General features: G+C 41.1%; 4 protein-coding genes across 9 annotated transcripts; 1 reads left to right on the top strand and 3 right to left on the bottom strand.

The window, feature by feature from the left end:
* Nucleotides 1-1,675: 1,675 nt before the first annotated feature.
* On the bottom strand, nucleotides 1,676-10,138 carry LOC116201689 (coatomer subunit beta'-2-like). Of its 3 annotated transcripts, none has more exons than XR_004155923.1 (26): nucleotides 9,985-10,138; nucleotides 9,530-9,550; nucleotides 9,369-9,430; nucleotides 9,212-9,266; nucleotides 8,797-8,833; nucleotides 8,333-8,658; nucleotides 8,097-8,228; nucleotides 7,877-8,025; nucleotides 7,708-7,776; nucleotides 7,243-7,393; nucleotides 7,094-7,159; nucleotides 6,557-6,745; nucleotides 6,105-6,245; nucleotides 5,933-6,007; nucleotides 5,645-5,821; nucleotides 5,412-5,503; nucleotides 5,207-5,323; nucleotides 4,657-4,771; nucleotides 4,449-4,520; nucleotides 4,123-4,319; nucleotides 3,957-4,050; nucleotides 3,619-3,725; nucleotides 3,173-3,308; nucleotides 2,614-2,853; nucleotides 2,206-2,264; nucleotides 1,676-1,949 (listed from the first exon to the last, which is right to left on the bottom strand). XR_004155923.1 is itself a non-coding variant. In XM_031533035.1 (26 exons), the coding sequence occupies exons 1-25, from the start codon at nucleotides 9,985-9,987 to the stop codon at nucleotides 2,245-2,247; spliced, it is 2,745 nt and encodes a 914-aa protein (XP_031388895.1). In that variant the 5' UTR covers nucleotides 9,988-10,138; the 3' UTR covers nucleotides 1,676-1,949; nucleotides 2,206-2,244. The 3 variants fall into 3 exon arrangements, 1 of the variants encoding a protein (XP_031388895.1); XR_004155922.1 differs by having other exon boundaries at nucleotides 2,633-2,853; XM_031533035.1 differs by having other exon boundaries at nucleotides 2,712-2,853.
* Nucleotides 10,139-10,561: 423 nt separating this feature from the next.
* Nucleotides 10,562-13,078, bottom strand: LOC116201725 (L10-interacting MYB domain-containing protein-like). Of its 3 annotated transcripts, none has more exons than XM_031533114.1 (3): nucleotides 12,855-13,078; nucleotides 11,430-11,761; nucleotides 10,562-11,349 (listed from the first exon to the last, which is right to left on the bottom strand). In XM_031533114.1, exons 2-3 carry the CDS (start codon nucleotides 11,754-11,756, stop codon nucleotides 10,792-10,794), a joined length of 885 nt encoding a protein of 294 aa, XP_031388974.1. In that variant the 5' UTR covers nucleotides 11,757-11,761; nucleotides 12,855-13,078; the 3' UTR covers nucleotides 10,562-10,791. The 3 variants fall into 3 exon arrangements, with proteins under 3 accessions (XP_031388974.1, XP_031388972.1, XP_031388971.1); XM_031533112.1 differs by having other exon boundaries at nucleotides 10,562-11,355; nucleotides 11,430-11,756; nucleotides 12,855-13,043; XM_031533111.1 differs by having other exon boundaries at nucleotides 10,562-11,355; nucleotides 12,855-13,034.
* Nucleotides 13,079-13,826: 748 nt separating this feature from the next.
* Nucleotides 13,827-16,933, bottom strand: LOC116201839 (probable arabinosyltransferase ARAD1). 2 transcript variants are annotated; one of them, XM_031533265.1, is made up of 6 exons: nucleotides 16,700-16,932; nucleotides 16,278-16,307; nucleotides 15,586-15,945; nucleotides 15,147-15,443; nucleotides 14,878-14,973; nucleotides 13,827-14,544 (listed from the first exon to the last, which is right to left on the bottom strand). In XM_031533265.1, the coding sequence occupies exons 3-6, from the start codon at nucleotides 15,892-15,894 to the stop codon at nucleotides 14,119-14,121; spliced, it is 1,128 nt and encodes a 375-aa protein (XP_031389125.1). In that variant the 5' UTR covers nucleotides 15,895-15,945; nucleotides 16,278-16,307; nucleotides 16,700-16,932; the 3' UTR covers nucleotides 13,827-14,118. The 2 variants fall into 2 exon arrangements, with proteins under 2 accessions (XP_031389125.1, XP_031389124.1); XM_031533264.1 differs by having other exon boundaries at nucleotides 15,586-16,307; nucleotides 16,700-16,933.
* A 983-nt stretch (nucleotides 16,934-17,916) lies between these two features.
* Nucleotides 17,917-21,421, top strand: LOC116199514 (receptor-like protein 7). The gene is made up of 3 exons (XM_031529882.1): nucleotides 17,917-20,428; nucleotides 20,523-20,656; nucleotides 21,329-21,421. The coding sequence occupies exons 1-3, from the start codon at nucleotides 17,917-17,919 to the stop codon at nucleotides 21,419-21,421; spliced, it is 2,739 nt and encodes a 912-aa protein (XP_031385742.1).
* The last annotated feature ends 4,646 nt before the right edge of the window (nucleotides 21,422-26,067 follow it).

Below are 26,067 nucleotides of genomic sequence, written 5' to 3'. Positions count from 1 at the left end.
TCTGAAAGCTTCGACGTGAGATATGAGGGTGGTTCTGGCAATGAAATTGTAAAGGAAAGATTCCATAATATATATATATGTACTATGGGCAAAGGCCGCGCTTTGCTGCGGCAATCGGTTATAATATAGGGATATTATATATTTGTATTTGCAAAAATTGGGGATGGGCGGCCAAAAAGGGAAGAGAGATGAAAAAAGAGTAAAAAGTGGGAACGGGAGAGAAAATAGGGTGAATGGAGAAAAAATAGTGGGTAGTTTTTTCTTCTGCTTTTACTTTTTTGCCCCAAATCTGATGGTCCTAAATAATTGAACAGCAAATAGTAAGGATGATTTTGGAAAACAGAAGTGAGTCGGAAAGCGGAATCCCCGGCTTTATATACTAGTATAAATAAAATAAAAGAAGTGAAATTACATTTACTCTTGTGCCTTAGATGAAGTCTAATGTGTACTGTTTGTTTGTTTTTCTAATTATAAAGTGTAAATTGAAAAAATCCAATATGAATTTAATTAAATGAAATAAATTTTTACATATATAAACTCGAGGGTGACCATTTTCTTTCAAGTTTCCTTTTCCTGAAACCAACAGCCCACCTGAGTATGGTATCCTTATACAAGCATATAATTATATCATTTGAGTATTATGTGTTTTAACTTAATTAAAGAACATTCACGTGCATGCACGTGTAATTTCACTAATAGTGCTAAAAAAAAATTCCTTTTCGCTGTCCAACTCATCATCATATAATAATTGACCAAAAAAAAAAAGAATTACAAAATCCCAGTAGCCTTGTTGTATAATGATACGTGTTCTAGCTTCTTTTTTTTTAACAAAAATAGGGAGCTTTTGTAGTGCTAAATGGTCAGCAGGGGACAACTTAAATGAGCTTTCCCTGTTTGTGTACACCCCCTACAGAGACATTCTTGGCTACGTACAAGACTCTTTGCCTTAGGATAAGTTGCACATGAAAAGACTCAAATCGTCCAAGGCAATTGCCCCAAACCTTACCACCAGGCCGCTAGGCCTCGGTGGTATGTGCTCTCGCTTTTAACTCCATTTTGAATGTCAACAAGAGGCCCGTAAATGGGCCTACTCCAGATGCATGTGTTACTGAATCGGAGCGGGTCAATATGAATTGATTTCGATGATAAAGCACTTGTTCCCTCAAATGAGGTCTCGAATCCATTCTCAATGAAGAATGTTTATGTTTGAAGAACTTTACTCCTTAATAAATCAACAGTGCTTAAACTTGAATTGGTCCGGAATCATTGAGATTTGACATATCAAGTGATACACAGCGGAAGCTGACAACTCAGTATAAATATGGGGACATGGAATGACTGTGAGGGCAGAGGTCTTCACTCACTATTCCATGGGATAAGTAATCTCATTGATCTAATATTATACCGACCTTGGCAGTGCAAAATTCTCAGTGCATCACTGTCATAAAGTTAGACCCAAACAGAAAATGCCAGCTGCGGTTCATACATGTCTGACATCAACTCAGGAGTACCAGAACTGAATATAGAATATCGGAATTTATGAGCTAAATCACTGTTGTAATAGCTACTGGGGGATTCATTGCTCCAGTTATCTAGCTTGATCTTGTGAGGACGAAAAGCTCGGGAACAGAGTACTGCTAGTTTCACGTTGGAAGAAATTTGGAAAATTGTAAGGGGAGAGAGATTAATGGTCATCGCTCGAGTTGAAACTTCTTCTACATACACAATGGCACAAATGGTGTGAAAAGAGGGTGAAAGAGGGCCTCAAAGAATACAATATATGCTAAGAAAAGAGAAATCATAACAGTCGCTAAGGCTAAGGAACTCTCTTTTATACTATGTGATCCAATGCCAAAAACAAAAACCAATTCACTACAATTGATACACCACTAGGGAAATGAATGGCAATTGACCCCGACAATCGCCTCATGGAGCTACATCTATGAGACCTGCCAAGCACAAAAGACCAGTGAATTCGTATACTCATATCTGAGATTCACTAAAAATGTAATATACTGCAAGTAACAAATTCCTTTTTCGGGAAGAGAGATTGCAAAATTTTCAAAAAAGAATGGTTTTAAGGCAAAAAACTAATCCTCCATGTTCTTGATATGAGACATCCTTAAGAAGCAAGTTATTCTGAACAACTTTCAGAGCCATTTCCGATATCTACAGATACATGAACTGAAGCAAGTCATAACTTACCTTGGTAGGGAAGCCGGACTTGATTTCCTCTAGTCACAACTAGTGGTGTTGAGTAATAACTGTTGTACAACGAAGAAGAAGGAACATCAGTAGAGAAATAGCCACTGAGCCATCACATAATCAAGTAAAGATTTAACCAGTGAAAAATAGATTAAGAGCTAATGTGCCATAAGTTGTGAAACGGGAAACCATTAGCTCAAAAGGGGAAAAAAAAAATCAACTTAAGAGAAACAATGTCACCGTTGTGTTTACTAGAACTAACAAAAGCTTTCTGACTGTTCGAAAGAACCATTGTATGTTCTCAAAAGCAGATCATCTGACACCAACATTTTGAAGGTTAAGCAGCAATAGCAACTTTGAAAGGACAATCCAGACAATGACTCATGGAAATGGGAGTTAGAGATGCACTTTAGAATATATTAATCACCAGAGACAAAATTTGGATTTTCACACTGGTCCAACCCAATTTGCTTTTTAGGCCGATGGGGTTCCTTCATTGTTCGTACCCCACTCTTCTTCGCCCTCGTTGCCATTAACAAGTACCGCACCATCAGTGGAATCAGCATCCACCACAACGGCCTCTTCTTGGCTCCCTTCTTCTGCATTCTGCTCCTCCCCATTCTGCTGCTCTCCATTCTCTTCAGTAGCCTATAGAGGTATTGCACGATCAGAATATCGGTTACATATTCAATCACCAGGAGATTTCAATAAGCATCCACAATACGAAAAGAGCACAACGTAGCCTTCTAATAGGAGGCAAAAGAGAGGTGCTAGTTCCTCGGGTATTTATTCCTTGAAGATTAGAGAAAAATTAACCAACAAACAAACCAAATGATTGCCAGAATGATTAAGATCAGGTAATCAAATCAAATCCTGCCAGACAACATTCAAAATCAAAAGGCACAATATCCATTGATAAAACATCAGTTTTGGACACGCCCCAAACATCATATCAAGCAAATTATACCTCATAGCTCAAGTCACCATTTTCCGCAGGTTCTTCCTCCTCTTCTTCCACCTGCATGTTTTTGAAAGCCTCGACAAGAGGTATTTTCGATCTGTCTGAATAATTTACGTACTCATTTGCATGAGGATAGACACCCCTGTAGAACACATAGACGAACTGTCAGCAAGAGTGTTCAAATCAGAGTGCATTTCGCAAAAGATCGGCACAAATTTTTAACGTAACAAAAAAAATCATATTCAAATTTCAAGTAATGGAAGACTAGTAAAAGAAAAGCAAAAACAATTGGTGCAACATGTGCTGTGCCAATAAATGCACAACAGACATGATGATGCAGTAGCAAAATAAGTAATCATTGCACTCCAATCTTCATGAAGAGATGATTCAAAATTATTAAATACCTTCACTCCTATGTTCATGGAGATGATTCAAAAGCTTTATTCAAGTACCTTGTCTCAGCGGCTTTAGATTCAACAGAAACAGCCACTTGCCAATCATCAAACAGGTTAGGATATTCTTCAGGGTCAGCCAATGATTCAGCAGCTTTAGGATTAACCTGTATAAATAATTAAAGATCTGTTACTCTGGTCCTACAAATCAGAAACTGATGCTAGAAGATATATCTTAACATGGTTCAGATCAGTAAAAGGACAAGGAAATCTAGAATATATGGATAAATGAAGCAAAAGATAGATAGTTAGAAACCATCCATACTTGATGATCCATGAGTTACCTTGTTAAGGTCTCATCAACTGTGGCAAAATTAATAACAGAAGAAACTAGTTACCTTGTTAAGGTCCTTTCTCCAAATGGCAACAATTTCAGAAACTTTACTTGGGAGATAAGATCGGGCCATCAAAGCAGCCTCAGGTATCCGATTGCTGAAAAGAAATGCTTCATTGTTATTTTATGACTTCTCGGTTACTAATAGAGGTAGATATTGCTAGACTTGCCTTTCCACCAACAGCTGTAGACACTCCTCTAATTTACCCAGCATGAATAAGCACAGGAACGCTACGTTGTTCTTTCCTTGCTCTTTTGCAAGGGATGCGAGTTTTGAAATTCCTTCAGCATCTCCCAGTGAAGAATAAAGCAGTAGCAAACCACTCAGGTCAGTTGCGTGTTTCATGCATTCCTCAGCCATTTCCAACTGCATAACATCAAGTCTAGTGAGTAATTCAGATAAATATATCAACAAATAAAGCAATGAAGAGACTGCAAGTTTGACCCTAAAAAAAAAAAAAAAGAATCTCAAAAATTCGATTGATGCAAAATAGACCTTTCCAGTTGACATAGCTAAGTCACCCAACTGCTTCCATTTAGACTCGCTTTGGACCTCAGTTGCTATATCCTGCAATAAAGGAGGGATTGATTCAGAAAATGTGCAAAATTAAATCAACATGTAAGGAAGAAAAGTAAAAGAAGAATCCGATTCTCAAGTTTTTAACAGTGACACGTAATTTCACCCAATAGACTTCTATGCTCACCTTTGCAATTTCAAGTCTACCGAGCTGAATAGCCAGCTCGAACCTATAATCAGGATCCGTGGCCACTTCAAGTGCATCCTCTACCATGCCTCGAGACTCCAAGAAACGAGCAACACTAAAATTAAATGTGACTTTCCAAGTTAAAATCCACCAAGAACGTATTACTTAATTTCACATCATAATAGAAAATATCTGAACCACTAAAGGAAATTCTGGAAAAAGAACACTGGGATAGAGGGTAAAAGAACAAAATCATGTTTAATTAATATCTCTTGGCTGTTGGCATTTTGCAACATCAGAGAAGAGATGAATTCCCTGGAAAAGGCTAAAAGACTGACAGCAAGGGCAAAAAATCAGTAAAGCAACTGAAGACTAGAGCAACTTATTAAGTAGGCAAATATCAACATATCAAGAAAATATCTCAAGATATCAGAAAAAGCATGTTTCAAATAAGATAGCCAAATCAATTAATATACAATTAGTCATCCCGTCTAACCAATATCATCCCGTGCCGAATCTTTACAACCATGATTTCAGAGATTTGATGTACCTGTTGTGATGCTCTTTAGGGATAGAAGGCAAAAGAGCATTGGCCCTTTCAAAATCACCACGCATCACCAGTGTCTTGTACTCTATCAGACTTAGAAGCAATGTGTATCCCATGACACTGCAGAAAAGAGAAGCAAAACAATTTATTATAAATATGATGATACTGAAACCAACTTTAGTTCCAACAATGTGCTAACAATACTCACTTAAATTCTTTATCAATTAGATACACCCGGCTTTGGTTGGCAAGATATCCCAACAAGTACATGGGCCGATCCAAATGATACATGGTGGTGACCTGAAATAGTGACACCATCAGTCAGCACAAAAATAAAAAAATAAAGAGAGAGAGAGAGAGAAGAAAAAACATTTAACTATTGTTGAGACGGGGAAAGGAGAAGAGAAGTCAGAAGGCAAAAGAGGGATGGGTGCATCATACCTCACCACCAATGCAGTAATTTAGCCGCCAAGAAGAGTTGTTATAAATGAAACAGTCACCAACCCAAATTCCAGTCCTCACACGTTCATTGACTTCATGAAGCAGCTCAAATGCATCTTCAACTCCCTGCTCATCTACAGGTCTCCCACTGTCCAGATATGAAGAAACTATATCGCGCTGCAAAATAGCAAGAAGTTCCAACTCAATCAGTCAAAACAGGAATTGTACAGCCTCAAGAAAAGAAATTCCGCAGACATTCTATGAGGAGATCCAAGAAACTATACTTACATTGTATTTCAGGATGTAGAATGATGTATCACTGGCAATGGCTACTAAATCACCACTATCAGCCCAATACAGATTCTGAAAGGTGCAAATGAGTAATGATATTAGTACATAAAGCAAACTGACAACGAGCGTTAACAGAAGTTCACTATAAAGTAGTGATAATGGTGCTTACTTTCACGGTAACATCAATTCTTCTAATTAATCTGCATTCTGCCCAATCATAGAAGCAGATAAAGTCATTTGAGCACATAGCCAACAAGGTTCCACCATAAATTCGTTCAGCAGAAAAGGTTGGCCGGACACTCCTCTTCTCCTGAAATTCAACATGCCAGTTAGAATACATCCACATGCAAGAAGAAAGGAATGAATCTTATCTCTTCAAACCAAAAAGCACATTAAAGCAGAATATAAAGTAGCATTTCAACTTCTAAAATTTAACCTATTCATCATTCAAGCATCCAGATTAATATTTATAATGTAGGAGCATAATATGTCGGCTTCCATTCATTCTTTTCAGAGAAGACAATAAAAGGTTACAGAAACAGTATGACCAAACAGTTTTCTGGATAAAGGTCATCAGATCATCAATAAAGGCTAGTCCCACTGATATGAAAGAAAACAAACCTGGAAATTTTTACTGAAGATCTTAATCTTTGAGGTACTTTCTCTAGCAGCATATTCTCCATCAGAGGACCAAGCAAATTCCAGTGCTGAACCAAATGAACGGTTTCTCCATGCAAGGGCTGTATAAATAATGTATTCACCATCTCCACAGACAACAACAAACCTCCCATTTGGATTGTGTTTTAAGCTCTGAAGAGGGGAGAAAGAACCATCAAACTATGCCTTATCGAAGAGAACAAAATAATAATCCATGTCATATAGAGCCCTAGTAGATATCTAAACATCAACCAGTCTGCTTGAAACTCAAATATTTTGTCAAAAATCCAAGAATAGACAGTCTCTCTTCTATTTGGAGTTCACTCTAAAAGTGGAGGTAGACAAGGGGAAGGCTTTTTGTTTCTAGCAGAAAATTTCACATTCCAGTTAAACAATGGAGCATTGATTTGTCCTTATTGTAAATTTAGCAATACCTCTTATAGTGTGAGTCACCACAGTTGACAACCCAATAGAAGGAAGGGGAGAAAGAATGCTACTCACCTGGGGATAAAGATCGCATGTTCCCAGCTCCTTAACAGCCAGAGGCAATCTTTCTCCATCTGTAACCTACACATATAACTAACCATAAATGACTCTCAACAAATATAATTCCATTAGCAATACAATATTGTTACAGATCAATTTCAAACCTCAAAATCTGCTCCAACACTCTTAATGTTCACAGTTTGAATTTCATTATGCTTAGCCCAGATGATCTTCCCACTGTTGTCCATACTAGCAACAGGCACTTCCCGTCCAATTTTCACCATAATGGTTCCTTCATCATAACCAATCACAACACTGCAAAATACAGCGAGTGTCAAAACACATATACATCCACTCTCCAGAAGCTTATCCACTCTCCAGAAGCTTTGAGGTGAATATACCCGACAGACATTGCAAGGAAACTGATAAATAAAATAGAAAATAATACAAGTTCATGTATATTTCTGAAGTTCTTTTTTTTTTTTTTTTTGCATAGTTGAAGTAAATTAGCAAAATCAAAGAAAAAGCACCTCTTAAAACGCAGCAAGGTACTCTTATGCAAGCATTCAACTTTATCTGGGTAAAAAGGAAAACCGCTGAAGATAAAATAGAATATTCCAGCCCCTTACCGCCGTGAGCCCTTCATATATCCGATTGCCCAAACTCTTTCAAGACCATAATTCAATGTGTTCTCAAGCCTGTAAAATAACATGATTGGACTGAGAAAAAGAAAAGAAGAAACGAGATTTGACATTAAAATTGCCAGTTGTTATCAAGCTTATTGCTCCTCATACTAACCTGTATGTGGTAGAATGCCAGATGCGAACAGTACCATCCTCAGAACCGGTAATAATGATCGGAAGGTCGGGATGAAAACATACAGCAGAGACATTATGAGTGTGGCCATCAAGCGTCTGGACGCAACTTTTTGTTTGGTAATCCCAGACCTGTTTTTATATGATTGACTCAGAATAATTCAAACCTCAATGCCTACAGTTTATCAAATTGTTTGACAAACCTTAGCTGTGTGATCATCAGAGCCGGTGATGAGATATGGTTTATCACCCCCTGTAAAGTAGTCCACACAGTTCACGCCTTTCTGATGGGCATCTAGCGTAAAATTAGGATCAGGAGATCCAAGATTCCAAATCTGGTAAATAAGCAAGTCATGAGAAAATTAACCAACTGAAAGAAGATTAGACTACCAGAACAGCAAAACCAGACTCAGCAACAAGAGCAACCAGTAATATATACCTTTATTGTGCGATCAAGAGATGCACTGGCAAATGTATTGGTGTCTTTTGGGTTAAACGTCACTTGCATCACATAATGCGAGTGACCTTCGAAAATCTGAGTACAGACCCAACCCTTCTCCCAGTCCCAAAGCTTAATCAGCATGTCATCAGATGAGGAGAGCACATACGGAAGAGTTGGGTGGACTGCCACACACCTAATGTAATCGGTGTGTGCTTCAAACAATTTAATCTTATCCATTGTATTGTAGTTGTATACACGAATAAACATATCATCAGCTCCAGCAACAACCCACTGCTTGCGTGCAATGAACTTCGCGGACCTTACTGCAGAGATATAAGTCAACCAAACATTACATAAAACCTTAGATTTACAGAAGAGAGAGAGAGGAGAGAGAAGATAGCCATGGGATTCTCCAACAAAATAAAATTGCAAAAGCAAATGGATGAAGGATCATGAAGTACCTGGCAGCTCGGTGACTTCGAAAGACTTCACCATGGTCTAGAGAAGAATCACAAAATTTAAGTTAGCCAAAGATTCTTAAGATTCCCCATTGAATAGAAGCTAATCATCATTCCAAAAAGTGCATGCAAGAAGAATTCTTCAAATCGTTCCACAACATTAATTTTCTTATGGTAAAATGTGTTTCAGTTGGATCAAATATATAATATCATAAGCCAACTGTCTAGTCGCCCCAAAAAAGAAGTGCTGATGGATATGTACTTAAAATAACCATGAGATAAATCACCAGCAAAATGTCTACAAATATTAACCGCTTTTACAAATTTTCTCTGAAGAAAAAACTTTGCAGCAGAGTGAAGCTGCCAAAAAAAATATGTATCAGATATGATAACAGAAATTCTAATCACACTCCCATACCTGTGTCTGGTAATTCCAGATACAAACTGTTCCCGAATACAAACTTGTTAGGATCCTGTAAGCACCACATTGTAAAACGGCATTAATATCAACTTGTGGAAAATTGTGATGATACAGAACTATGGCACGTTAAAGAATAGGGAAGCATGAAGCTCACCATGGTTCTGTTGGATGTAGATCTACGGACTTGACTCTTTCCGACCGTTGAGCAAGTTTTCTCTGATATAAGCACAAATCATAAACAGATATCAGCAGAACAATTCAAAACTATGCAAAAGAAATGAAGATCTACTGCCAAAATGATAAAAATGAGCTCACCTTGATTTCGAGTCTGAGAGGCTGTCAATACACAAACCACAAAAACAAGTCATCAGTCCCCGATCAGAAACCAGATCTCTCCATTTATTGATAACCGAGAAAATGTGAAATAAATTGAAGCTGAAGACAAGAATGAGCTCACACGAGCTCAATTGTTTCCTCCTACTATTTCGTAAACAAGCATCGCCATTTCCATTTCAATTCCGCACAATGAGCAGAAACAGTATCGCCATTAATCTATGACTTCATCTCTCTGAGTTTCGCGGCATACAGCTCAGAGGAACACTGATCCGGAACCTCATATCCATTTTCAGCTCCTCAAAAAACGCGATTGGGACTAGCCAATTCGAAATTGCATACTCGCATCAAATCGAAGCCTAATTTCACCAGATCTAAGTTGTTTCTAGCATGACAGGCGATTGAGAATCGGAGTCGCGCGGAGATGAAGCACGTACCATTTTCGATCGATATCGCTGCTGGTCCGGAGAGTTGAGATCCTCGGAGATCCAATCACAGCAAGAGCGATCCGGCGACGAAGAGGGGAGACAGAGGGAGAGAGGGAGGGGGAGAAGAGTTCGGTGTGTTCTTCTGTGTTAATACGAAGGAGACGAGAGTTAAAAGATCGACGCTTCGGAGGTATGGGACCGGAATTACGAAACTACCACTTGGCAGTGATTGTGTGCAGTCGGTTGCAGGGTATTAGGCCAACTGTGGGACCAGACGATTGACTATTTTGACGGCTGAGATGCAACGAGTGGAGCATCGTCGACGGTGTGATAAAGCGTTTCTCAACAACGTGTGCGTTGCAAGAAAGCAAGCGCATTGGAGAGATCTGCCACGCTGGCAGTCGATAGACTTCCAAATATTAAGATACACGGTATACAACGAAGAAGATGGAAAACATTTCAAACACTTAGTCACCAGAGCAAAACCGACCCTTGAGCCAGAATTAGTCCCAACTGATAAGTTAAGGATCATTGTGATCTCACTTAATACTACTTATCAATTCGTCAATGTGATTGGATTGATATATTAGGAGGCATAACCCAAAAGACGATTGCCAAACTGAAGTAAGCGATCCAGGGAGCTCAAAGACAGCTGATGAACCCAAATTATCTGTTTCCCAACAGCTCCCAGTTGATCGGAAAGCTATGAACAAAATGGCCTGTAATGAGCAAAAAGAATGCAAAAGCTCTGTACAGCATCCAAAAGAAAGAGAGAGAGAGAAAGCATTTACACTCCTAAAATGGCCAAAAGGAAGATCAAGTCATCAATGTTTGTGCAGCCATAGCCTTGTCACACTTCCCCTGCAACCAGGTCAACCTGATCTTGTGACCCTTCAGAGAAACAAAGGTCTCCCTCAAGCTTGGTTCCTCGAAGAGATCAAGAGCAGCGAAGTACACCCTATCCTCAATGCCCTCGATCTCATCTAACGCCCTTATACACTTCTCTATCGAGTAGAAATCCTCCTTCAGTGCCTTTTCCTCTGTTCTCATGGACTTTGAAGCATTGACCATCTCCATCATGGCATGGCCCATCTTATCGAGGATTTCCTGGTCCCTCCTGACCTGCTCCTCTGGACAGCTGCTCTGTTCAGCTTCTAATGGTCGTTTCTTTTTCTTGTTGGAGTTGGATTTTGAGACCTTTTCTGCAGGTGTTTCTGGGCTAGGAGCTGTGGTCAAGTCTGGTCCAGTGGGCTTATCAATTTCCTCATAGTGGCTTGATTGTGCATATTTTCCTTCTACAGCTGACTCCGTGAATATTGTGCATAGTTGCCCATATATGGGGCAGTCCCTTATCTTTGCAGATTCATTCCTTGGCTGTGTCTAAGAGAACAATCTATCAAGAGTTTGATTCTGTGCAAAGAGCGAAGAAAAGAAATAAGAGTTAAAAGAGTTACCCCGATATCTTCCCAGAGATCAAACCCAATAACATAAGTATCATCCATGGTGAACTCATTCTGATCTAATGAAGACTTGAGATTATGAAATCGCGTCCTCAGGACGTCCAAATGCTTCCTCAGCTGATTGTTATTGAAATTAAGATCTGTTTGCCGATTGAACTCCTCACGTATAGTGTTCCATGTCTTCTTGTCGAAGTAATTGTCCGGTCTATTGCCAAGCTGAATTTGCTTCACAATCAAGTCAGCAAAGATCTTGTCGAGAGCTGCTGTCCACCTAGTCCTCGAGCGCTCTTGCTTGTGTTGATGATCATCTTCTGCATCCATCTGAGCTGATGGTGTCGTAATAGAAAAAGAACTCAAATCATTTAGCCACAAAACTTTAAGAAAATACAGGGAACACACTCAAAAGAAGTCTCGAAGACGAAATGGAGTATAAACATCCAACTTCTTTAATTCCTTCTTGTTCAATATCACACTAAAACGCTCATACAGACCCTTCTCTTCCTATATTATGCTAAGAATCTCATCAGTCGCTGTCAGGAGATAACAATCTCAGTAAACCCCAATACCTCAACAATACGATTTTACAACCAACAGAGCCAAGAAGAAATTCTAACTGAATGTACTAATGTCTACATCACCAGCTAGCAAGACATCCCATCTGTGAGAATCTACAGTAGAATATTATTTACCGCTAAGCAAAAGATTAAGAATAAAAAAATGAGCCTAATATGTATCAGGACTGTTCTATATTAAAATCAAGAAGTTTTTTGGCTTCGACAAAGTTTCAAACGTTAATGGCGGCCCTCAGATGTCAATTAAGTTTCATCTTCTGCAAGGAATCCACAAAATAAAATATATATCCATCTTTTCTTATGTGCAAATGTTCCTATCTCAGCTCTCGAGCGACCAGCATCTAAAACGCGAAGAACGCCGCAGGAAAACACCAATATCATCATATAAATTTTATGCAGAAGTTCAAGTCAATTCTCTTTCCTTCAGAAGTTCAATCTAATATTATAGCATTACTGCTATGAACATGATTGCCAGTTCAGAATACATTCTTCATTTTCGATACGAGAAATCTTCCGTTCTTTCTTCTCCATTGAAAGGACCGGAGACAGGGCACTGGCGAAAGCTCTATAGCGTAAGAACTGAAGCTTGGAGAATTCTTGCTTAGTTTTATGACCAAAATGATGAGACAAATTAAGGCAAATTACGCCTAGATGCATCAAATTTCGGGGAAAAATGACGAAAATTGAAAAACGGAACCAGAATCAAAAGCAAAACCGAGAGCTCTACGAAATACAAAGACAGAGCAGCTCAGGCAAAGAATCTGACGACGAATACAGTTCATCCTCCATCATGAAGGGGCGCCTACTATCAATGGATCACTGGAGCAACTGAGGGACCGAAAATTACCGCAATCTCGCGTCGAATTGGAGGCCAGAGAATCAATTCCGGTCGCTAGTTCGCCAACTAAGGAGGGAGAGGAGAGAAATGGTGTCAGAGCTAGACGAGGGATTCGGATGGAGGGAATTAGGGTTTCAAATGGGAGAATTTATTACTCACCCCTGCGTTAATTCATTATTCATCGATGTAAATAAATGCCATTAAATAGCATTAACAACTTCCAGAGTTCAGACAAAAAGATGAAAAAATTAATGGGGAGAAAAATAATAGAAATTCTTTGATAATATTGCATAATATTTTGTTAATTGTGTCCTCGCTCGAGCATCAGCTTATATAAATCGAAGTGATGTGATAAAAATCAAAGCAATGTAATGTAATGTAATGACAGGCCGTATTCAATATTTCCTTTTCTAGAGGGGCAATTTATTATTAGCCCTCAAATTTAGGCCCAGCTTAGGCTGCACGGTCCGGGCCTCGTTGGAAGCCATCAACCTTGGCAAGGACGTACAAGCTAAGCTTGCTCAACATTGACGCCGTGAATTAGTAAGATCTCCTTCGAAATTCGTCAAGGTTGAGGTTTATGCATGTTAAGTCAGGCCAGCTGAACAGTTAGACGCCGACAAACCGCTAGGACCAATCCAATCTTAACATAATGATCCCTGCTCGTGGCATCCTCTCCAACCAATCTGCACACCGAGATCTAGCTGCATAGAGAACTGAGGTGGCTCATATGGAGACCACATCTAGTCTTCACGAGGGTGACTAACCTCAATTAGTTAATCCACACTCACAATTTAGACTTCATGATCAAATATGCCTCATGATGAAACATTTATTTGGAAAAGATCCATCTTGTGGTGTCTAAATTCGACTTCATAAAGGCCAAGTGACCAGGTCAGGCTGCACGAAACATTTTGACATTACAATGAATGAATCCGAGCCGGGTCCTTGTCTTTCCATCCTACTAATATGACTCACACATATCGAAACTTAATTTGAATATCAATGCCATAAAACAAACGGCGTATACTCTGTTACATTGTTTTGTTGAAGTACACAAGGGTCATCGTGGTTTCCCCTCCGAGGAAACAATGGACTGATTAACGGAAGGGGCTCCCCATTACCACAATATGAAGTATAACATGCTCCATTGCTCGACGACTCATGGGAAAACCATCTGTCAGAACCCACAAGAATCAATCTAACTAAAACAAATGAATCAAAAGAATCTACCCGCATGATACAAACATTCTCTTTTGAACCGATGTATTCATCACCTCCGCCGACCCCACCAGTCAGGAATCTTCAACCTGCGGCTCCTATGGGTCGCCAATCTAACAGTAGGCACCTTGTGCCTTACCTGCCTCCACAGCATATCCACCGCGTCCTCCTTCTTCGGGGGGAACTGGAACTCGAAGTGGTGAGACACATTCTTGAGCTTCCTCCACATTTCGACCCACCTCTCCTTCTCGAACTTCCGCAGCTGTTCAACCATGTAATTGGGCCTCAGCGCCTCCTCAACAGAGAAGAAGAGGGAGAATTCGGTGTAGTCAATCTCGTCCTCATATGGGAGCTCGATCTGATCGCTCACAATTACAGGCACACAGTGGCTTACAATCGCATCAAAGAGCCGACACGATGATGGGGTGTCCCCCGCTGGATGGAGGCAGAACTTCGACAGTCTCATTCCCTTTGTGGACTGGTGAAGGAACAGAGAGATGGATCAGCCAAATCAATTTATACGAATTTCGTGAGGAGCAAAAATGTGAGGTTCAGCACTGAAGTCTAGGATGCTTTATAGGGAATTAATCGACACAAAATCCATGATATGATCCTGCAACAGCTTTTTATCTGTCCCTATAAAACTCTAACAGCGTAATCACATATATATTCTCACTGGATCAATCATGCTTCCCACTTACTAACAAAGACTATGCAAGCATTCCACATTCGGCACATTATTGCATTTCCTAATGAAAAAGATTAAAACTACGAACAGTAAAAATTTGTGTAGTACTAGGATATCACCTACCAATCTTATGTTTTCCGTATTTGCAATGCTCCGCTCATAGTGAACATCATCATAACCAGCTAGTACTTTTGCCAGTTGAGCACGGACAATGCCCTCCTGCAAAAAACAATGCAGGATAGAGATCGTTTATGGCTCCATAGAGATGTAAAAGTACGTCTGTTTGGTTCAGGAAAGTAGAAAACCAGGAATAGTTTCTTACAACTCGAAAGGCCGATTTATTTAACTCAACATGATGCCAAAATCTAGCAAGCTCAAGCTAATGTACGTACATCTTTCCTGATGGTCCTTCCGCGGAAGAATAGAAGTGTAGGGCGAGACTCGAAAGGATCTGGAGCAACATCATCTACAAAGGAGTCTACAACATGTACATATGGAGCTACTACATCCTTTCTCAGATTTGACAGGGTTTTGGGGTGTCGTCCGAAATCTACAACGATGAGAATGGATGCATTGACCTGTTCCCCGAGAAATCTGAAAGCATTTGGGTGTGTCATGGTAATTACGTGATCTCTACCTCCAGACCTCTGCCAGTATTTCGATTTCCGCAAGAACTCAAGAAGATCAATCTGCATCCAGAAGCAGCCCATGTTCATTTGTAATACAAGAAGAGTATTAAGAATTATACCAAGGAATAAAACAGCAGCAGCAGCAGCACTGCAAGCAGATCAACACAGCTAAAATTCTAAACTGGAGAATTGGTAAAGTCACCTGCAATTGGTGATCAACCTCGGTCTCTGGATCTGTCATGTTACGACCATGAGTGTTAAAGCTCAGGGAAGAGAAGAAAGGCACGAAGAACACATCAGCAGATTCGGGATCAGAAACTCTAACAGCCTCCATGTCCTCAGCACTACCATCATACAGTAGTGAAGCCATCATCCAATATTCCATGCTGTGCTGCCTCTTCAGACCAGAGTTGCGCGGCCATGGGTGCAGGTTCTGAGCAGTCACTGGGGAGTCATCAGTGCTCCGGCGGTTCAGCATTCCAACATGGAATTTTCGGGGGAGATCATACATGTAGACTCGGAGAGGACGGTCTGTACAGGTGGAGGCTGCGATTTGAAGAGGCTGCTGGAGCAGCGGGAAGAAGTATGATCGGAGATCAAAAGAACCGATGAAGATAGAGTAGGACATTAATAGGACAAAGCCAAATGTGAGAGAGAGCAGAACAGCTTTCGTATTTCCTTTCATCACTAGGTATCTACTGGCACTGTCAGTGAAGGATGTAGGATTGAGAGGTCGCAGACGTAATTATTAAATACGCAGATCGATGACTAGCATATGAGGTTCAGATGACCTATGGGGATCATGTTCGACAAGATTGCAAAAGAATGCAGATGTAGCATTGATTCAGAAGAATGCGGGGCAACCCATTGAAAGAAGTGTTATGCCATACGCACTTCACCGGTGTGGTGGACGCCCGTGGTTACCTGAAAGAAAACACAGCATAGTAAAATAAATAAATAAATAAATAGTACAAAAAACCGAAGGACTATGGATATACGATTCGCGGGCCATAAACAACACCGGCAAAATAATAAATACCGGTTGAATTCAATGAGCTAAAACTTCCTTCCAAGCTAAGAAGGATTCCATCGATGCAAGTTAATATCAAGGCAGACATGCTACATCAATAAAGAATGAATCTCGCTTCATCTCTCAACTGCTAATGAACGCTGAATCTCACCCAACAGAAGTAATTAACAAACACAATGCGTGCATATTTCTCATGAAAAGCTCGGATCCCAGCTCTAAAGAGAGTATTGCAACGACTAATACACAGAATTCAGTATTTCGGATGGGGACTTGAGTAAAGAATTACCGGAATCGCGAGTCAAATGGGGAGCTCAGGCGGGGCACTGCTGCGGAGAACTTTAGGTCACCAATTTGCGAATTGAGAACAAGAAGATGAGAGAGCTGGAGAGGTGAAGAGAACTCGGTGAGGGATTCACATGGAGGAGAATTAGGGCTCGAAACGCACAAGACTGGGGATTGCTGGGGAAGTAGAAGAAGAACGAAGTTCCCTCCAAATCTAGTTCAATGGAGATCTGAAGGAAGCTCCTTTATTTATTTATTCCTTCCTTCTTTTTCCCCCGGAATTCACTGTCAGCGAATAAATAAATAATAATTTATTTTAAAATATTAAGGGCCTGTTTGGGAATAGATCTCCATTTTTTCATTTTCCCGTAATTTTTGAAAACTATTGAAATGGTCCATATCTTTTTCAACCTTTCTCAAACAGCCCCTCAACTGTAAACCGGGGCTTCCGGCCGAGGTTGCGGACATCCGCCACCACTCACAAATGAGCCCACCACCATGAGTTTCTAGCATCTGGTCTATCTGGATGCAAATGAGGCCGAGCCACCTTCCCCTCGTACCAAGTCACCAGAGTATGCTATTGCCTTTGATAACAAATTCCACCTTAGTTGATGGTCAAGGAGGTTGCCCGCATTGGGCTACCTCGACCTGATTTACCTGTTGTTATCTGTGAGAGGACTGAGCAGAAACTCGGTCTACTTGTTTGGATCGCAGGTTAGGGAGGGTTCTTCCCTAGCCCATGATGAAGACAAGTTCCATTGCATCAATTTTCGTTTTCGTGCCTTTATTGATTTATCATATATCCGCAACTATCTATGTTAATAAGATGGATGAACAGCACCAATTGGGAAGAGTCTTCATCGTTAAAATTCTATTGAATGCAAGCCACATTCCTGATGGAGAAAAGGAAAACTCAAAAGTTAGCCTTATATGATCTATAGCGAAAAAAAGAAAACAGGGTAGTCCGGTAAGTCAAACACGGCATGGAAGTCTTGGTCTTCTTGGAGTTTTGCTCCGATGTCAATTCACTTGACTGTTGTGTTGTGGATATCCATTTCATGATGAACAATCCTATAATATCCTGCATAAATCGTGACTGTGATTTGCTCTGTTCATCGTGTTGTTTCCAATCCTAAAACTACATAAATGAGTTGCTGCTGGATTCGTAAACGGTCAGGTCCCTTATTATACAGCACTTCAACACTCTCTTGCCCCAGCACCATGGAGAGATATTGGCCTCACCTCTTCATGTTCTCAAATTTATTGCTAACTCTGCTTCCATCATCATCATCATCATCATCATCTCTTTCCATAGCCTCCTCTGGCTCTTCCTCCCTCCTTCAACAACCACCACAACCAAAGTGCCGTGAGGACGAGCGGTCTGCCCTGTTGGAGTTCAAACAAAGCTTCAGGTATCCGATTGACTCCTATTATTCCTATGGACTTGAAGTCAAACTAGAACCATGGAAGCTTGATTCGTGGAAGCCAGATGGAGGACATGGGAATTGCTGTATTTGGGACGGGGTTGAGTGTGATGCCAAGAGTGGCCATGTGATAGGGCTCGACCTCTGCTGCACTGGTCTTCATGCTTCCATCAACTCCAGTAGCAGCCTCTTCCGTCTGGTACATTTACGGACGCTTAACCTTGCATACACAAACTTCGACCAGTCTCCAATACCATTTGCAATAGGCAATCTTACTGGGCTAACATATTTAAACCTTTCTGCGTGTGAGCTGTCCGGCCAAATCCCAAAATGGATCTTAGGCCTGACCAACTTGTCTTCGCTTGATCTGTCCCTCAATTCCAAATTAGAGCTTATGAGACCCAGCTTGGGAGACTTACTCCGGAGTCTGACCAACTTGGAGGAACTCGATCTCACGTGGGTCAATATATCATCTTCACTTATTGATTTTCCAACAAACTTATCCTCTCTGAGCTCGCTTACACTCCGTGATTGTGGATTACATGGGCATGTCCCAGGATCACTGTTTACTCTACCAAACCTGCAAGTTCTAAACTTGGATGACAATTCCCTCTCTGGTCATATGCCAGAATTTCACTGGAGCAGTCGTCTGAAATCACTATTCCTTGTTGAAAATGATTTCTCGGGGGAGCTCCCAGCTTCAATTGGAAACTTGACACAACTCATTGAGCTCGACCTGTCATTTAATAGATTGCAGGGCCCGATCCCTATATTTGCAGATGGAACTCAGCTTACAACACTATTCTTACCGTTTAATCAATTAACTGGTTGTCTCCCATCTTCTCTAGGTAACCTTTTTCAAATCCAGAGTCTGCAATTAAGTTACAATCATCTGACAGGCCAAATTCCGCCCCAGCTTTCGAACCTCAGCCATTTAGTCAGTCTTGACCTCTCTTTCAACATGCTCTCTGGATTGGTACAACTGGACACGCTTTTGGAATTAAGCAATCTAATGGTCCTTGTTTTAGATTTCAATAATTTGTCGGTGATCACTAAGTCAAACATCACTGCAAGTCGACATTCCACTGGACTTGCTCAGCTGAATCTGGCCTCGTGCAATTTGCACAGCTTCCCAAGAGTCTTACTGAAACTTGAGAAGTTGTCGATTCTTGACCTCTCATCCAACAAAATTCATGGGGAAGTGCCAATGTGGTTTCAAGATGTTGCTCGAGAAAATCTTATGTACTTAAACCTTTCATGCAATTCTCTGACAGGCTTTTCGGGAAACCTTGCTGCCTTAAGATGGAAAAAACTTATACACCTCGACCTCAGGTTCAACATGATGCGGGGACCACTACCCCTCCCTCTAGAGTCCATTGTCATGTACCATGCCTCGAACAATAGACTCTCTGGAGTTATACCTTCGCTTCTTTGTAGTAGAAGGTTCATTCAAGTGCTCAATCTGGCAAAGAATAACTTCACGGGTGTAATTCCAGAGTGCTTTGGCAATCTAACAAAGACTCTCTCTATCCTAAGTTTGCACAACAACAACTTACACAGTGGAATTCCTCGGTTGCCTGATAAGAATTGTTCATTGAGAATGTTGGATTTGAACAACAATCAACTTGAGGGCCCACTCCCAAGATCGCTGGCAAGCTGTGCTGCATTGGAGTTTCTGAACTTTGGGGATAATGCGATTGAAGATACATTTCCTTCTTGGTTGGGTGCAATTACCACCTTGATGGTACTCATTTTGCGTTCTAATAGATTTCATGGTGCGATGGTGGAACCTACAGACAATTGTGAGTTCCCTGCATTACAGATCATTGACCTCTCACGGAATAATTTTAAAGGTCGACTCCCTGCCAAGTACTTTCAATGTTGGAAATCCATGAGAGTTTCGAATGTGGAGGAGGGAGAGTACATTGGTGAATATATGGACTCACCTACAGCACTCGGATACGTGCCTGACACATATGATTACTATATGACTATCATGAACAAGGGAATGGAAATGGAGTATGCAAAAATCCTGGATTACTTCCAGGTGATCGATTTCTCGAGCAACAATTTCAGCGGGGAGATTCCAATGTCTACTGCAAATTTGACGGGACTTCGTTTGCTCAACTTCTCCAACAACATTTTGAGTGGACCCATCCCATCATTTCTAGGTAATCTGATGAACTTGGAAGCTCTCGATCTTTCCAAGAACAGACTGTCTGGGGAGATCCCCCAGCAGTTAACTCAGCTCACTTTTCTCGAGTTCTTCAATGTGTCCGGCAACAACCTCTCGGGGCTAATTCCTCAAGGTAAACAGTTTTAACACATTTAAGAACACCTCATATGAAGGCAACAAAGGACTGTGCGGAGTTCCACTGTCCAGGACCTGCAGTCATCTCACAGCACCAACTCCATCTACCCCAAACCAAAAGGAGCGAGACAGGGATGCATCAACTATAATCGAGTGGAAAGCGGTCGTGATGGGATATGTTGGTGGGTTTGTCATCGCAGCAGTGATTGGTCACAAGATAATCACTGTAAGACCAACTTGGTCAGTGGGAGCTTTGCTACTTATCAAACTAATAAGATGGAGGTAGAAGAACGGATGATCATCCTGTATCAGTGCAACTTCAAAGCACAGTAATGAAATTATCTGATTAATCCCAATCCGTGCACATGAAAAATTCTGCCAGAGGTTACCACCTTTTGGCTTCATTTTCTTTTTCCTCTAGATTAATTTTTCTGTCTGGATCGTCAAGGAAATAAAAGGAAAGTGCTTTATTGGTTACTTAGACGAAAAGAAACTGTGTTTTCAACAACTCACTTTCCGTTTCCGAGGACATAGTTTTCACAGCATCCATTAACTATGATTTGCTTGATCTGATTAGATCAGGATCTGCCTATATTCACTATGATCATAAAAAAAGATATAAAATTGGAGAATTCCGACCAATCTTCAACAGTTCGTTCAAACAATTCGTCACCATGTCTTTTGAAAATATCAACTGCCCAATTATAATTCGTCACTGCAGTGCATGCATGCAAATATCGTGCTAAAATGCTTGGGTGATGCATCGTCTGATCTTGACATTTGATCCTGGCACAAGATTTATGGATCACATATTATGAGTGAGGATTAATTATGAGCAACATTATTATTTTTAATTTAAAAGTGCTCATTCAGATAATTTCTTTCATAAATTTTGCAGGAAAACCCTGATACGCGCTCTGCCAGCAGTTTGTTTCATGCAAGATGGTCCATTCCGAAGGAGTTGCAGGTTACAATTTCATCAGCAGCATAGTGAATAAAAATGTACTCATTATCTGGTCTATTTTGGGACGGATGTCTTTCAATTTGTCCTCCCAATACCGCGTAGTATTGTTCAGACACTCTGTTTTGTTAAATTTCACTGTCTATCTGATACCAGAACTATTACATTTTCCTGTGTATTCAAACCTTTGGTAAGCTTCTTCTCCTACATACAACCTCTTCCCAAATCACATACATCATTTGGGCAAAGGTCTCCTTTTTGTGTTCTATTCTTTGTTATATTTGTGAACAGGCTCCATGACTATATACTTAAGCTATTTTTGTGGAAGAATTCAGCAATTGCTCAACCAAGATAAAAATTGGAGAATGATGGATCTGAGGAATAATAAACTGCATCGCCAATTCCAAGGTCGTTCTTGAGTTGTACAACTTGGAGCGCACTGAATTTGGGGGAAATATGATGCCTGATCTTTCCCTTGATAGCTAAGCTTCAATTGCTAGCGTGAGGCTATTGCAGAATATATCTTGCCAAGATTAGCGGAGATTTATTATCCTTGTATATTAACTAGCCTTATTAGTTACATACAAATTAGGCAATAGATAAATTAGAATTTCTTTCCTCTTTTGATGTAATCAACAGTATATGTACACGTTTGAGTATCAATGAAAATACTTAAGCTTTTCAGCTCAACAATTAACATGGTATCAGAGCAATATCAGGTTCGAGAGATTTCTGGGAGAGTGTTACCTTCTCGAGTTTAGTGTTTGCTGGTTGATCGTGAGTGAAGGCTGATATGGAGAAGGAGGTTGAAACCTCAGGAAAGGGTGCAAGGAACGTGGAAGTAGATTGGCTTTCTGCTCTCACTGTTAATCCATCAGACTACACTGGAGTTAGTCTGATTAATTGCAAATTGAATGGATCGAATTACCTGACGTGGTCGAGGGCCATGTTGACTGCACTAACTGCTAAGAACAAGGTCGGGATGATTGATGGAACGGTAGAAAGGCCACCGGAAGGAGACCCAAATCAACCAAAATGGGAAATCTGCAACGCCTTAGTGATATCCTGGATCTTTAATACGCTGGACTCGGAGCTCCAATCCAGCGTGGCCTGTGCGACGGTGGCTCGGGACCTGTGGGAAGATCTCAGAGAAAGATATTCGCAAGGGAATGAGACAAGGATTTATCAATTAAAGGCAGAAATTGGAAAATTGAAGCAGGACGACATGACGATTCCGAAATATTACTCTCGGCTAAAGGGGCTTTGGGATGAATTAGATAATTACCTCCAAATTCCGGCGTGCACCTGTTCGGCGGCCAAAACGTATGCGGCTCAGAGAGAACGAGAGAAAATTCATCAATTCTTGATGGGATTAGGGTCGGAATATGCCGTGGTGAGGTCGAATATCCTCAGCCACGAACCGGCCCACTCTCTGAACAAGGTACATGCCCTAATTTTGCATGAAGAAAGACAAAAAATGGTGGCTTTGTCTCATGAGAATTCTGCACCGGATGCCGCGGTATTTCTGAGTAAACTTACCGGGAACAAGGCGGAGATGCAAGGCGGTAGCGGCAGCTCTAACTACGGAGGACAGATAGGAGGTAGAGGAGGAACGAGCAAGACTTGCTATCACTGTGGTCGTCCCGGGCATCTCAAGAACTCGTGTTGGTTGCTCCATGGCTTCCCGGGTACCTGGGATTCGAAGAAGGAAAAGGGAAAATTAGGGTTTGCAGGGAAGAGGATTGGGGAGACGATGGCAGGGCAACAGCGGACGGGCTTGGGCTCAGGCCAATTCCGTGGGCTAAAAGCCCATCAGACGCAGATTGGGTCCTTTAACCCGGGGTCGGGCCAATTCGGTGAGATGGGCCAATTTGGTGGGCTACAAGCCCATCAGGCGCAGATTGGGCAGTCCAGTTTAGGCCCAAATGAAATGGGCAGGCTTCAGGCCCATCATGCGCCTTCTGGGCAGCCGAAAAGCGGGCTGAACAGATTATCCCAACTTTCAGACACAGCTTTTCAAAAGCTTCTCAATTTTTTGGGTCCAGATGATGACAACATGTACCCAGCCTCTGGTAAAAATTTTATTTCAGTAAATTTTGGACATGATTGGATAATTGATAGCGGGGCTTCTAGGCACATGACAGGAGATGCCAACTTATTTGCTGAGTCGCAACTACTTACTGAGAGGCCAAGAATTCATATACCAAATGGGGGTGTCTCTACTGCTTGCAGAACTGGACGAATACATATAGGCACTCTTGTCTTATCAGATGTTTTATTGGTCCCAGAATTTAATTGCAGTCTCATTTCCGCATCTCAGTTATCAAAAGATTTGGATTGCTGTGTAATATTCTACACTGATTTTTGCTTGATACAGGACCGCACCACGAGGAGGACGATTGGAGTGGGTGAGCTCCAAGGGGGTGTGTATTATCTTCGGCGTGTGGCAATTCTAGAGCAGGCTAATCGGGTCATCAGTGAAGAGACGGGTGATTTGTGGCATATGCGTCTTGGACATCCATCACGGCGAATCAAGTTTAATGGTATTACTTTAGAATTGAATGCAGCTATGAATAAGGAATGTGATATTTGCCTTCGTGCAAAACAGACTCGGTCAAGTTTCGACCTAAGTATGAATAAAGCTGTTTTTCCATTTCAACTGATTCATTGTGATTTGTGGGGACCCTATAGAGTGGCATCTATGTCCGGTGCTCGGTATTTTTTGACGATTGTGGATGATTACAGTCGTGCAGTGTGGTTATATTTATTGCGGGAGAAATCAGAGACGCAGCGACATCTTATAAATTTTTGCAAGTTGGTGAAGAATCAGTTTAATCGCACTGTGAAAATAGTGCGAAGTGATAATGGAAAGGAGTTTGTTTCGCGAGAGTTGCAGAATTACTTCTCTGCTGCAGGGATTATTCACCAAACATCTTGCACAGACACACCTCAACAAAATGGGCGTGTCGAGCGGAAACATAGGCATATCTTGAATGTTGCACGATCGTTACTTTTTCAGGCTGGACTTCCAACTGAATTCTGGGGGGAATGTGTTACTACGGCAGCACATTTAATTAATGTGACTCCCACATCACTTTTGGGAGGTAAGAGTCCATATGAGGTCTTGTTTAAGAGATCACCGAATTATTCTAACTTGAAGGTATTTGGGAGCTTATGTTATGCACATGATAAACCGAGAGACAGGGATAAGTTCAAACCTCGTTCTCGTCGATGTGTGTTTGTTGGATATCCGTATGGAAAAAGGGGGTGGCGAGTTTATGATCTTGAAAAGAACGAGATATTTGTGACTCGAGATGTTCGGTTCTGTGAGAGGGAATTTCCATTCTTAAAAATGAACGATGCTGGGAAGGAAGATAGTACACGGGTTCATTTCTTCACTGACAATGAGAAGCATGTCGGTCAAATGAGGAGTCAGGGGGAGTCGAGATTTGAGAACTCGGATGAAAGGGAAGCAGAAAATGGACATCAACATTCTTCAAGCCCGATGGGTAATCAACAAGAAGTTTCTGAAGAACTACAGATGGAAGAAATTGAAAGACCAGAAGTAGAGACTGCAGACCATCTGTTGCGGCGTTCCGGTCGAATTAAGTCCACGCCCAGATATTTGAAGGATTTTGAAGTTCATATCCACACTGCTTTACACACACCCCCCAGTTCACCTACTTCATCGAAACCCTCAGGTATGGTTCATTCGATTAAACAATATTTATCATATTCTGGTGCTTCTAATCGATATCTTGCATATGTAAGTGCCTTGGATTCGGAGGTGGAACCTGTGTCTTATCAAGATGCGGCAATTAATCCATGGTGGAAGGAAGCTATGGCCGAGGAGATCAGAGCACTTGAGGCCAATAATACATGGACTATTGAGCGATTGCCACCGGGGAAGCGCCCAATTGATTGTAGATGGGTATATAAGATCAAGCGTCGAGCTGATGGGAGCATAGAGAGGTATAAAGCTCGACTTGTTGCAAAAGGATTCACTCAGGTCGAAGGAGTGGACTTCAATGAGACATTCGCACCCGTGGCAAAATTGGTCACTGTACGATGTCTGTTGGCAGTGGCTGTAGCGAAGGGATGGGAGATACATCAAATGGACGTGAATAATGCATTTCTGCATGGAGATCTTGATGAGGAAGTTTATATGCGTTTACCTCCTGGATATTCTTCCCGGGGACAAGGATTGGTGTGTCGACTTCATAAATCACTTTATGGGCTGAGGCAAGCTTCACGAAATTGGTATGCCAAACTTGCTGAATCTATGAGACATTATGGATTCCGACAGTCTGGAGCAGATCATTCATTATTTGTTTTTAATCGTGGAGATATTTTTCTTGCGGCATTGGTATATGTGGATGATATTCTAGTTGTTGGCAATAGCCATGAGCAATGCATCTGCTTCAAGCGATACCTTGATCGTTGTTTTCGCATTAAGGATTTGGGACCAGTACGGTATTTTCTTGGAATTGAAGTGAGCAGAATGGAATCTGGTCTTTTTCTTAATCAAAGAAAATATGCGCTCGATATTCTCACAGAATGTGGGATGCTTGGTGCTCGACCATCCTTATTTCCAATGGAGCAACATCATGGATTGTCAGCAGGATCGGGAGTTTCTTTTGATGACCCTGGGAGATATAGGCGGTTGGTTGGTCGCC

Source organism: Punica granatum, chromosome 3 (assembly GCF_007655135.1).
Source record: "Punica granatum isolate Tunisia-2019 chromosome 3, ASM765513v2, whole genome shotgun sequence".
Lineage (NCBI taxonomy): Eukaryota > Viridiplantae > Streptophyta > Magnoliopsida > Myrtales > Lythraceae > Punica > Punica granatum.
This window is presented reverse-complemented; position numbering and strand designations above follow the sequence as displayed.

Coding starts and splice junctions, on each gene's coding strand:
- LOC116201689 (XM_031533035.1), bottom strand. Junction 8,659..8,796: donor CGAAGTCACCGAGCTGCCAG/GTACTTCATGAT, acceptor ATATCTCTGCAG/TAAGGTCCGCGAAGTTCATT. Junction 5,822..5,932: donor TCTACATCCTGAAATACAAT/GTAAGTATAGTT, acceptor GCTATTTTGCAG/CGCGATATAGTTTCTTCATA.
- LOC116201725 (XM_031533112.1), bottom strand. CDS start 11,756: ATGGATGCAGAAGATGATCATCAACACAAGCAAGAGCGCTCGAGGACT. Junction 11,356..11,429: donor ATCTCTGGGAAGATATCGGG/GTAACTCTTTTA, acceptor TTGTTCTCTTAG/ACACAGCCAAGGAATGAATC.
- LOC116201839 (XM_031533264.1), bottom strand. CDS start 16,068: ATGAAAGGAAATACGAAAGCTGTTCTGCTCTCTCTCACATTTGGCTTT. Junction 15,444..15,585: donor AGGTTGATCACCAATTGCAG/GTGACTTTACCA, acceptor TTCTGGATGCAG/ATTGATCTTCTTGAGTTCTT. Junction 14,545..14,877: donor ATACGGAAAACATAAGATTG/GTAGGTGATATC, acceptor TTCCTTCACCAG/TCCACAAAGGGAATGAGACT.
- LOC116199514 (XM_031529882.1), top strand. CDS start 17,917: ATGGAGAGATATTGGCCTCACCTCTTCATGTTCTCAAATTTATTGCTA. Junction 20,429..20,522: donor CTCGGGGCTAATTCCTCAAG/GTAAACAGTTTT, acceptor GTCATCTCACAG/CACCAACTCCATCTACCCCA. Junction 20,657..21,328: donor TTGGTCACAAGATAATCACT/GTAAGACCAACT, acceptor TAAATTTTGCAG/GAAAACCCTGATACGCGCTC.